General features: G+C 40.0%; 1 protein-coding gene across 1 annotated transcript; it reads left to right on the top strand.

Moving 5' to 3' along the window:
- Nucleotides 1–325: 325 nt before the first annotated feature.
- On the top strand, nt 326–4,819 carry LOC117733215 (isocitrate dehydrogenase [NAD] subunit gamma, mitochondrial-like). Its single transcript, XM_034536669.1, has 12 exons — nt 326–394; nt 1,481–1,522; nt 1,806–1,811; nt 2,015–2,112; nt 2,235–2,350; nt 2,581–2,641; nt 2,732–2,864; nt 2,954–3,087; nt 3,195–3,297; nt 3,546–3,692; nt 4,450–4,605; nt 4,718–4,819. Exons 1-12 carry the CDS (start codon nt 326–328, stop codon nt 4,817–4,819), a joined length of 1,167 nt encoding a protein of 388 aa, XP_034392560.1.
- The last annotated feature ends 6,909 nt before the right edge of the window (nt 4,820–11,728 follow it).

Consider the following 11,728-nt stretch of genomic DNA (forward strand, 5'->3'; position numbering starts at 1 on the left):
TATAAGCAATGGAGACCAGTCAATTAAAACATATAACTTTAAATAGCCACTAGGAGAGAAATGACTGAGTGGTGTAACAGGTAGAATGGCGATGTCCCGACAGTTCGTGTTAGATCTTGTGTGTTTTTGTCGCCTCCCGGTGGTTCAGCACAGTGCTCTCGGATGGAGAAAAAAAGTGCCACGAAAAAAATGGGGTCACAAACTAACTAGCTAGCTAACTAACTAGGCCACCCGGCACTCGTGCGTGTGTGCGTGTGTGAGAGAGATTAACAGTGAGCGCGCAGCACGCCCCCGTGTCCTCCATCCGTCCCCGTTGAGAGTGAACATGATGGCCCGGTCAGTGTGCTCCCTCTCCGGAACACTGAAGCTCGCGCTCAGCAACCAGTTAACCAGGGTAGGAGCGGTCTCTGAGGTCACCAGTAGATAGTTAACCGAACTGTTAAACATACTCTGCGTTTAGTTTAGTATATTTTAAAACATTTGTAGTCGTTTACCGCTGCTAGTTAGTTTGGTGAGCGAAGCTAAGCTGATTAACGGTTGGTTGGCTCACTGAGCGAGCTTGGTTAATGTCGCTGTCCTTTCAGCACCACTCTGTCAACTTAATGTGAACTGGAAGTCCCTCCAGACTTGGGGAAAATGTACTGATACTTGTGTAGTATGTTCCTTTTCTGCCAAGCGAGGTAAACCTGTAGATGGATTACGTATTCATGGCTTTTAATTAAGTACAATTAGTAATAAAGTGTAAAAAAGACAAGTAAAAACTGCATTCATAATATTGTGTAGTAAAAGTATTAGTATCAGAATAGATGTTAAGTACAAAAAGTAGCCTACTCAATATGCAGAATGGCCTATTTCAGGATCTTATATACTATATCACTGGATTATAATGACGGATGCATTACTGTGTTCATCACTAAATTTGCAAATAGTACAGAAGGCGAAAATGTCAAATACTTGTATACTGCTGGGTGGCCTAATTTACAATAATACATTATACTTGATTAGTTGATGATACCTTGTATTAATAATCTGAACATGCAAAGTAACACATTTTGGCAAATACATGTAGTGGAGTTAAAAGTACAATAGTGGCTTCCAAAAGCCAGCGGAGTAGAAGTATAAAGTAACATAAAACGGAAATACTGTAAAGTACATGTCTCAAAATTGTACTTCACATCCCTTCACTGGCTAATAGTTACTTCTCCTACCCATTTTACATATATACCAACAACAACCTAAGTAAATTAGTGCTTGCTACATGTCACCAATACATTCCTATAATTAGATTTAACGTTATTCGATTAGATTCAACTTTAGTATCATTGCACAGAGTACAAGTATGAGAGAACTACAAAAAAGCAGTAAAGCGCAGAGTACTGTAAATATGGATAAAATAAAAAAATATATAGAATAAACAGTAAAGGATAGATAAGATCACAGATAAGATCTGTAAATAACCACTTTTTTTCTGTATTCTCAGGTTTATGGTGCAGCTCCTCAGAGATACAAGTCCACTTACATTGTGAGTTGTTCAGGATACAAAAATGCATTCAAAAAGGAGCTCAAGCAACACACCCTGTTCACCTTATGACCTTCCAAGCCTGATAACCCCACCGCCTTGAGGGATTTAACATGTACTGCACATCCACAGGAATACCAACATTGTTTTGTCCCATCAATGTGCTTGTAATGCCACCAGGAAACTGCTGGTCATCTTGTGTCTCCCCCCTCCTCTTTGTCCTACTAACCTCCCTGTTTTCTTTCCTCCGTTCTGAATCCCTCCTTCCTCAATCCCCCCACACAAGACCATAGTGAGTATGGCTGCTTACGACAGACACACATGGACGTGTAGCATATATGTCTTATTAGAACTTATCAGAATTTCTAAAGGATTACAAGCCTGTGTCTTTGTTATAGCTTACAGTCTTCTCAGTAGTTTTGTAGGGGATGCATCTCCTGGGTTGTGTAGGGAGGAGTTAGAATTTCTGTACGTGTGTATGTGCGTGCGTTACAGCCTCCACCAGCGCGGTATGGAGGCAGGCACACTGTGACTCTGATTCCCGGTGATGGCATCGGACCAGAGCTGGCCAACCATGTGTGTGAACTATTTCGGTGAGAATTCACACACATACATTCATAGTGTTTGAATTAAGTCAGTAACAAGACTCATACTTTTCAGTCACCACATGACTCCGCTCCGTTATATTAAAGTGTTTCCATCTGTTCTCTATCAGGTTCTGCTGTGTGCCAGTGGACTTTGAGGTTGTCAACGTTGACTCATCCATGGCCTCAGAAGATGACATCGATAATGCCATAATGGCTATCAGACGCAATGGAGTTGCACTAAAAGGTTAGTGTTTTATATTGCAGATGGCAAGACAGAAAACACATTTTGGACACAAGTATTTATTTACAACCAGTCAAGTATAGAAAATACTAAAACAATTCGGCTACATTTTCAGCATTTGTAAAGCGTAGAGTGTACTTCCAAAGAAGGTCCAGACATTCTGCTATACAGAGTTTGTTTATGTCTCTATTTTAGTTGGCATTCTTTAGATGTAACTTTGTTTGTTCATCCAGGTAATATTGAGACCAACCACAACTTGCCCCCATCCTACAAGTCTAGGAACAACTTGCTCCGGTAAGTTTTTCATTTTCCTTCATTTCTGTCTCTCAATCCATCTAATCCATCCTTCTCTTTTGTTCTCTTCACCTCATCCTCTCTCTGCAGCACCACTCTGGATCTGTATGCCAATGTGATGCACTGTCAGTCTCTACCAGGAGTGAGGACACGCCACAGAAACGTTGACATTGTGATCATCAGGGAGAACACAGAGGGAGAGTACAGCAGCCTGGAGCACGAAGTGTGTGTTCATAATCGCTTTGTTGGTGAAATACACAAATCATAACAAATCCAGCCTCCATGCATCTCTTTCTCTCTGACTCTCTACAGAATGTAACAGGCGTTGTTGAATGTCTGAAGATCATCACCAAGGCCAAATCTTTGCGCATCGCTGATTACGCATTCAGAACTGCTCGGGCCAAAGGACGCCGACTAGTCACTGCTGTACACAAAGCTAATATCATGTCAGTTTGTCATTGCTCAAAGGCCCCAACTCTAAATGTTTTTATTCATCTTTCTCGATAAAACACGCAATACATCTTAATGTGTGTGTGTGTGTTTGTTGGAGCAGGAAGTTAGGCGATGGCCTCTTCCTAGAGTGCTGTAAAGAGGTTGCAAGCGGTTACCCTGAAATCACCTTTGACAGCATGATTGTGGACAACACTACCATGCAGGTAGCTATGGCATTTCTACCCACTGTTATACAGCTCATCACATTATGCAGTGTTTATATCATCACCATCATCATGTTTACTCCCTCACATTTATGTCGCTGTTAAATCTGAAGGCTAACATTGAGTCATGTTTAAAAATACAAAAACCTCAGAGCCCAGTCTCCTGCTGGCCCCCTTATTCATAAACAAACTTCTTGAAGTAAAACTGTAACAATATTCTGAGATTATGTTTGATTTGTGTGTGTTAGCTGGTTTGCAGGCCCGAGCAGTTCGATGTGATGGTCATGCCCAACCTGTATGGCAACGTCGTGAGCAATGTGTGTGCTGGGCTCGTTGGTGGACCAGGCCTGGTGCCTGGAGCAAACTATGGAGAGGACTACGCCGTGTTCGAGACGGTGAGAGGATTCCCATCAAAAAGGGAAAGGGACCATTCACTTGCTTGGCTACAAGGGCAGCATATCGACCAGGAAACACAACACAAACATACCACTGTATGAAGTTGATATGGCAATGTGTTAGAAAATGGTTAAACACCTAGCAGAAGCAGAGCATCTCACTAGCATTCATTTGGAATTGTGTTTATTACATTACATGTCATTTAGCTGACGCTTTTACCCAAAGCGACTTACAATCATGTTACAGTCATACACTGTAGACACAGCTACAGGGAACAATTCAGGGTTAAGTGTCTTGCTCAAGGACACATCGACTAGGGCGGGGATTGAACCACCAACCCCCTGATTGAAAGACGGACCTGCTAACCACTGACCCAGCAGGTGGTCGTTTATGGCCACCTGCTGAATATAAGTCCAATATTCACTCTCCTTTAAGTTCTGTTTTGGTCTCCACCAACTCCTGAGAGGAATATCTGGCTTTTAAGCTGCTAAATGCTCCACCATTTCCACCAGCTACTCTCTTACTAGGTCTGTCTATAATTTGATTTGGTGCTGGGCAGGTAGTGTACAATCGGGTTATCAGTTTTGCAGCAGATGGAAACGGCTCAATGAGTGGTGAAAGAGAACCAAGACAGGCATGTTAAAAAATAAAAAGGATGTTAGCGCTGCAGTGACATTGTAAATAATCAGATGTTAAAGCTGCTACATCCTTGCATGTCCTTCCATCTAAATATCCAACACATTCTTGTATGTGCAGGGCACCAGGAACACCGGGAAGAGCATTGCGAACAGCAACACAGCCAACCCCACGGCCATGCTGCTGGCCTCTTGCCTGCTGCTGGATCACCTGAAGCTCCATGCCTACGCCAGCATGATCCGCAGAGCCGTCCTCTCCATCCTCACTGAGACTCAGGTACAATCACATCACACACGTCAACATCTGACTGATGGCAAGTTACCAAAAAAAGAAACTAGAATAGAGAATATTCTGCACACATTGTTTTGTCTTCTGCTTCAACCTCCAGCTGCACACTGCTGACCTGGGAGGCAAAGGCTCCACCTCAGAAGTGGTCCAGTCCGTCATGAATGCTGTTCAGAGCACCGGGCCCCAGACACTGAGCATCTAAAACAAACACACAATAATGTGTGAATTCTCTCACGCTTCAAAGTGTGTATAATAGTGTGCCTATAGTCCTTCTATGCAATTTCATATTAACAATAATACGTTTTTGAATCGTAATATTGACATGAAAGGTAATGGTCTTTATCTCAGTAGTTTCCTCACCTCCCGGCTATTTTTTTAAGTAGTTTGAGCACTTTGTTTGCATCTATACTTTACCAGAACCAACCATCATACTGTTTACTGTACACAATACTACACCTGTTTTCTGTACCACACAAACCTTTTAATGTTTGTACGTTTTCATGTATTAATTATTATTATTTAACTTATTTTCAACCAAACACTGTCTGAAACACCAGTGTCTTACTATTGAATGTAGTGGGCATTCATAAAGTTAGCAAAGCTAATAAAAGGCAGGATAAAAGTTTCTTTTTAGAATTGTCTGTGCTAATACAAACACATATTAATGCATGCAGCCTTGGCTTGTCTACATTGCTACATTGTCTTGCGTAATTCCTACATTTAGTTTGTTGTGACATTGTTGTGAAATGTTTTAGGGTTAGTAGTTGGACTAGTTCAAGAATGTGATGGCTGAAACTGATGAAATGTTTATCCGCCTTTCAAAATCAGTTATAGTGTATTAGCTGAAACAACACTTCAGCGTTACCTGTTACGATTTGGTTGTTTCAAGTATGATAGTAAACTGAACAGACTTTTAAGAAACAAAAATCTCCACATGGACAACAATTTGGCTGCAGCCAAACTATCGATTTATTTTTCTCTAATAAGTGCTTCCCATTATTACACATTTTGATTGCAGAAACTGTTGTTGGGCTGAACAAAGAGGATTAAGCTAACACTTTAAGCTAACTTCACAATACACAACCTTCAAAGTCGTCAGATTGCTGTACTATTTTTATCTGACCTCAAAAGACCATTGAGGAGGTATCCTCATTCACATTGACGTTGAGATATAAAACAATGCAAACAATAAAAACAACAATGTATGATAGCTAAAAGTCAAAATACAGGATAATAAACATGCTATGGAGTAGATAATAAAGTAAGAGATAATACAATGTAATACAAGTGTAAATATAGAATACAAAGGCTGTACCCTTCTTGGAGATTTAAAATATGCCCTTTGAGGCATTAGAGAGTGAAAGTTTAAGGCCAGAATATAGCATAAATAAGATGAACTGTAAGATAATTAAATTATTTCTAGTTTAGTGCTGATTTATTGAATGTGGTGCAAAGACCTATTCTGCGAGGGAGAAATGTACTTATTCAAGTTAAAAAATATATTAATTCAGATTATTCGATTACAATTCAGTTTTTTTTAATGCAATTATTCAAGTTGAGCAATAAATACTCAAAATCAATTACAACAAATAACTGAAATGCAGTTTATAGTGACATATTTCTGCCCATACTTCTAGGTTATTGTTAAAGGTTCTAAATGTACTGCCAATCTCACATTGCAAGCAAGTGTTTTTCTAATGCACTGGAAGAGTCCTCCTCCCTCCCCTCACACCCATTGGATAACTGTGGCCCTATCCTTTATGAAATTAGAAAATATTACTGTAAAATGTTCTATAATAATCCAAGGTAAAATGTGGCTTCAATCGTAAGACACCTCTAGGGCATTGGTTGATAGTTAATCTTCATTGACATGTATGGGAACATTCAAACACTTGTTATGGCTTTTCGCTGGTGACAGCTGTGGCCAGAGGGATTATATTTTGTACATATGTGCGTACGTACGTCCGTCAAACATATTCGATTTTGGTCAAGATCACTGTAACCTCCCATCCATCCCATTCTTGTAATATCTCAGAGTGCCTTGAGCAAATTTGGAACTTGCACTCAAGGTTGAATCAAAGAGAATTTGTTGGTCAAAGGTCGTAATTTGATTTTGCACCTAATAATGACCGAATTGTTTCATGATTCTTGTCATGAGATATTCAAAATGAATGAATAATTGCAAATTCTAAATATATAAACAGCCTGTGACGAAACATTAAAATCAAATCAAATACTTGTAATGACACCACATTGAGGTCACAGCCTAACTACAGAGTTACTACCACTAATATGTTATGTTACTACCACTAATATGTTATGTATGTTAAAAATACTGAGAGTTACTGTAAATCTGCATGATACCAATAATGCTATGCAAATTACAGTAACTAAATGTACAAATATTTTATGGGAGGTTTATTTGGCCATGTTGTGGGATCTAATTGTGAAAAACAAAAACAATCAAACCCACTCTCAAATTTTTCACTCCACTAAAACCTTGCTATTATTTAAAATAGATGAGAATCCAAATGGATTAACACTTGCTTGGCTCAAACATTAGCTTCTATGTCATGCCACTCTTCCCTGCAATGTGCCTGTCTTCTCTCTCAAGGTGTCAGCAATGATCTCCCTCTCTTCTGCTGCCACTCCCTCACAGATCTGCTGTGCTGTAAAGGAGCAGTCTGCTGTTTTACTTACCGTTTGGTTCACTCCTTCTACAAGCTGAGGAACACTGCTAAATTCAGGCCCAAGCTTTTCACCACGTTTTATTTCCACTGACTTCCCATTACATTTAGAATTCAGTTCTTGATACCTGTGCTCACGTTTAGAGCCTTGCATGGTCAGACACCTGCCGGCATTAAAGAGCTACTGCAGCTCTGCATCAGCAGCAGGTCTCTGGGGTCCTCTGGTCTGGGTTTGTTGGAAACAAAAGGAGACTGTTCTGTGGAGGCGGTGTCCATGCTATTAGTTTGATATCTGCATATCAGTGAAGCACTTTGTGACATCTGCTCTTCAAAGGTGCAATATATATGAAGCTATTATTATACTATTATTATTAGTAGTAGTAGTCGTAGTAGGAGTAATATCAAGCAAAAGTTATGGATACTTATTCTAGCACTGAATAGAACTAACAGGAAGAATACAATGAATTGAAACAATACACATGTAAGAGTTGACCAAGTTGGATTTCCCCACACAGAAAGCAGATCAAAAATATAAATCTTTAATGTTTTTTTTTAACACCATGGGAGTTGATTGTAATACGATCCAAATGAAAGTATTCTGCAATATCTGTTAATTCGCTGCTGAAAAGCAAACAACACATTCATTATTTACTAGATTGTTTAAGGCACCAATGTGCCATAGACTCAGAAAGTATTCTGAGACGGACTGTCATTGGTTGTTTTTTTCATTTTTCATGAGCTTTGTTAGACAAAATCAACATTTAAAACGTAATTTTAATGATACTGTTATGTGTTTATATCTTTACCAATGCTAGAGAAATACATCTCTACTTGAGTTAAAGCCCACCAATGGAGCTTTCTACAGACATCAGAATTTAGTTTCATAATATCAAAATCTGAAAAGAAACAGCTTGAGCAGCCTCATGTGTGAGTGTGTGTTCATGTTTCTGTGTGTATGTTTAAGGTCGCTCAGCGGGCCCCTCAATAATTAGAGGCTTCTCCCAATGAGGGAGCAATTGGGGTAGGCCAACAGATTACTGCAGAAAGAGAGGTGGAATGCAGGAGACAGGGGGGTGAGGGAAAACCAAGGAGCAGGGGTGCGAAAAGGGCAACTCTCTTGTTGCTGCCTTCTCATTTCTCTCCATGAACCTAACATCCCATCTGTCACAACATCTGACGCTGTCTCTCCTCCCTCTCTATCGGTTGCTGAAAAAATCACACGTATCAGTTTAATGTTTTTATGAAAGGTCTTTGATCATTCTGGGAGGCTACACGGTACACGGACCTTGTGTGCACTTCTGTCCTGGACTGAATTTGGATCAAAGTAGGGCCAACAGCAACGTGGTTTATATCTAAACAATCAGCGGGGAATTACATTAATTAACTGCTGCAGCCTGGGCATCATGTCCTTTGATCAACCCATCGCTTTCCACTCGAGAACCCCGTCCTTATTTCACTCCTGCTTTACAACCAACAGAGGCAAGGATGTGTTAAAAGAGGAGGGAGGGAGAAGGAAGGAGATTGGGAGACAGGAGTCAGCAGCGTGAGTTGCCAGAGGTCACCCTCGGAGTAATAAGCAAGAGGGAAACACAGCATGGATGCGGTTATTGTGTGCAACAGCAGATCAGGTTGTCCGGGATCCTACAGATGCTTCACGGGACGCTGAGGACGAGGACGAGGTGAGTGAGTCGTCTATGTCTGCTCGTGCTTCTCTCTCTGTTTTCTGCCGAAATGGGAAATTAAAATGTTTAATGAGGCTGCAGAGGTCACAGGTGGATGTGTAACTTTGTGTTTAGAGTGAGAATTAATCTTTTAAAGTTGACAGAAGATCTTTTCTGACAGGAATAATCTAGATAAGAGCGGTAAAAGAAAATGCTCAGAGAGGACTGATTTGAGCTTTTTGTTTTGTGAAAAGAAAAATAAGTATTAAACAGCAGGTAATCCAGTGCTCTAATTGGATTAACACTAGCCAAAAGATGTCAACAAACCCGGCACACCAGAGTCTCAGGGGAAATGACCATCAGCTTTATGGGCTGAAGTAGATTCTGTATTAAGAACCTGCGTATTGTTTTTAAGTGTTATCCCCCGGCTGCATGGACAACTATGAAAGTAATAAGTTTCACACATTCAAACGGAAATATCTACACTCTAAAAGGTGCCACTAAAATATTTTATTCCAACTATTTTCAAAGGAACAATATGATAACACATTTACAGGTTTGCCATTTGTAAACAACAGGGTGTGACTGTTTCCAGTCCTGTTTAGTGGCAGAATTCAAACTAAATGGGTAAATGAGAATGATATGGTCAGCAGCTTTCTTTAGCATTGAGATCGAAGTACCAATACAACAATGTAAAAAATATATATAAAAAGAAAAGTCCTCTGTTCGAAAAGTGCATAGTAATTATCAGCAAAATGAACATAAAGTATCAAAAGTATCATAAGTAGTCACATTGTAGAAAAAAAAAAAAGTATTCAAATATGTATTCATATTTTGGACTTTTCTTCAATCTTTGCCTTTTTGGGGGGAAATATGTAATGATTTAACCTTCATGTCTCAAACATATTGTTTAAAATGGATCCATGTGAAAAGTTAAGAGGGAAACGTCTCTTTGGTTGAACTCAACTAAAAACTCAAAGTCCTCTGAAACCACAAAGGACTCCACAATTCTGTATTTTTATGAAAGGGTCACAGAAGTAAAAAATGGTCAGGAATTACTGTTTTAATCTGCGACCACGTGTTCAATGTGATAATTTGATCCCCTTGTCTCTCACAAAATTACATTTCCATACAACTAAACTGCACTCTCCATTACGTTACAAGGGAAGCATATTTTCTCCTGGATTACAGCAGTTTGAGACAATTTAAAACACAAGATTAATGTTGTAATGTGAAACAAAGGTAGTACAAAACTACTTTATTAGGATTAGTAAAAAAAAAAAAACATAATTGTTAGGCTTAAAATGTCTACTTTAGTGAAACAAAGCAAAAACGCAACACAAATACTTGATTCCCATGGGACACAACCAGAGTTGTCCTGCGGGAAAGCCGTGTGTTCTCATTCATCATTCAACCTCTGCCCTCTTCATCGTACAGTAACTGCCAGTTAGTGTGTGATGTTGATCACTGGAGATTAATCAAACAACTGCGATCTTATTAAATAAAGCCTGCACATTTAAACACAGTAAATAGTCCTAGATAAGGGGCCCTCTCTGCATTCCTCTGGGATTGTGTGAGTGTGTGTGTGTGTGTGTGTGTGTGTGTGTGTGTGTGTGTGTGTGTCTGTGTGTGTGTTGAACTGTAACTGTGCATGAAGGCGCTGCTGTAAACATGTTTGACCTCTCATTGTTTTAAAATGAATGTGCTCATGCATGCCTGACCCATATTAATCTGTGTGTATGTGTTTATGGGATGTTTACAGCTAGGGGTAGTGTTATCTTTGACCACAAACAAGCAGGTACAGAGTGAACCGGTTACTATAAACAAACTGTGAACTGAACAACGCTCATGTGTGTTTCATAATACATCCTGTGAGGATTTCTGACAGTATGTTCGAGGACTGCAGAGAAAAGACGGGACTTTCTAATTGGCATTTAGTAATTGGGTGAACAATCACACAAGAAATAAAGGGGCAGTGGTGGAAAGTCACAAAGTACATTTACTCTTACTGCACTTCAGTGCGATTTAGAAGTAATTAAGTATTTACATTTATTGTAGATTTATACTTGTACTCCACTGCAATTCAGAGGTACATGTTGATCTTTTTACTCGACTACATTCATCTGACAGATAATAATTACTGGTTACTTTGAAGGTAAAGATTATATTGAAAAAACAACAACATATGATGTGCTTATAAAATTCAATACTAAACTAATGTTTCCCAAACCTTTTGACTTGTGACCCAGTTGGGGCTCCTGATCGTGTTTTAGACATCTGTGAGTTGTTTCACCAAATTAAGAGAAAAACCTAGAAAATAAATTACAGTTTTGTGTTGCAGAAATCCCATCCATCCATCCATTTTCAATACCGCTTATCCTCATTAGGGTCGCAGGGGCGCTGGAGCCTATCCCAGCTGACATAGGGCGAAGGCAGGGGACACCCTGGACAGGCCGCCAGTCCATCGAGGGCACATGTAGGGACATACAACCATTCACTCTCACATTCACACCTATGGGCAATTTAGAGATCAATTAACCTGCAGCATGTCTTTGGACTGTGGGAGGAAGCCGGAGAGCCCGGAGAGAACCCACACTGCCACGGGGAGAACATGCAAACTCCACACAGAAGGACCGCTCCGACCGGGAATCGAACCCGCGGCCCTCTTGCTGTGAGGCGACAGTGCTAGCCACTACACCACCGTGTTGCAGAAATGTGTTGTTTATTTCTTGTAATAGAGAATTTTGATACCTGTGCAGTTCA

Source organism: Cyclopterus lumpus, chromosome 7 (genome assembly GCF_009769545.1).
Source record: "Cyclopterus lumpus isolate fCycLum1 chromosome 7, fCycLum1.pri, whole genome shotgun sequence".
NCBI lineage: Eukaryota > Metazoa > Chordata > Actinopteri > Perciformes > Cyclopteridae > Cyclopterus > Cyclopterus lumpus.

What these genes read in the sequence shown, in the direction of transcription:
- LOC117733215 (XM_034536669.1), top strand. Translation starts at nt 326, where the DNA reads ATGATGGCCCGGTCAGTGTGCTCCCTCTCCGGAACACTGAAGCTCGCG. An exon ending in TGGACAACACTACCATGCAG is followed by an intron (nt 3,298 to 3,545) that starts GTAGCTATGGCA and finishes TGTGTGTGTTAG; the next exon opens with CTGGTTTGCAGGCCCGAGCA. An exon ending in CCATCCTCACTGAGACTCAG is followed by an intron (nt 4,606 to 4,717) that starts GTACAATCACAT and finishes TTCAACCTCCAG; the next exon opens with CTGCACACTGCTGACCTGGG.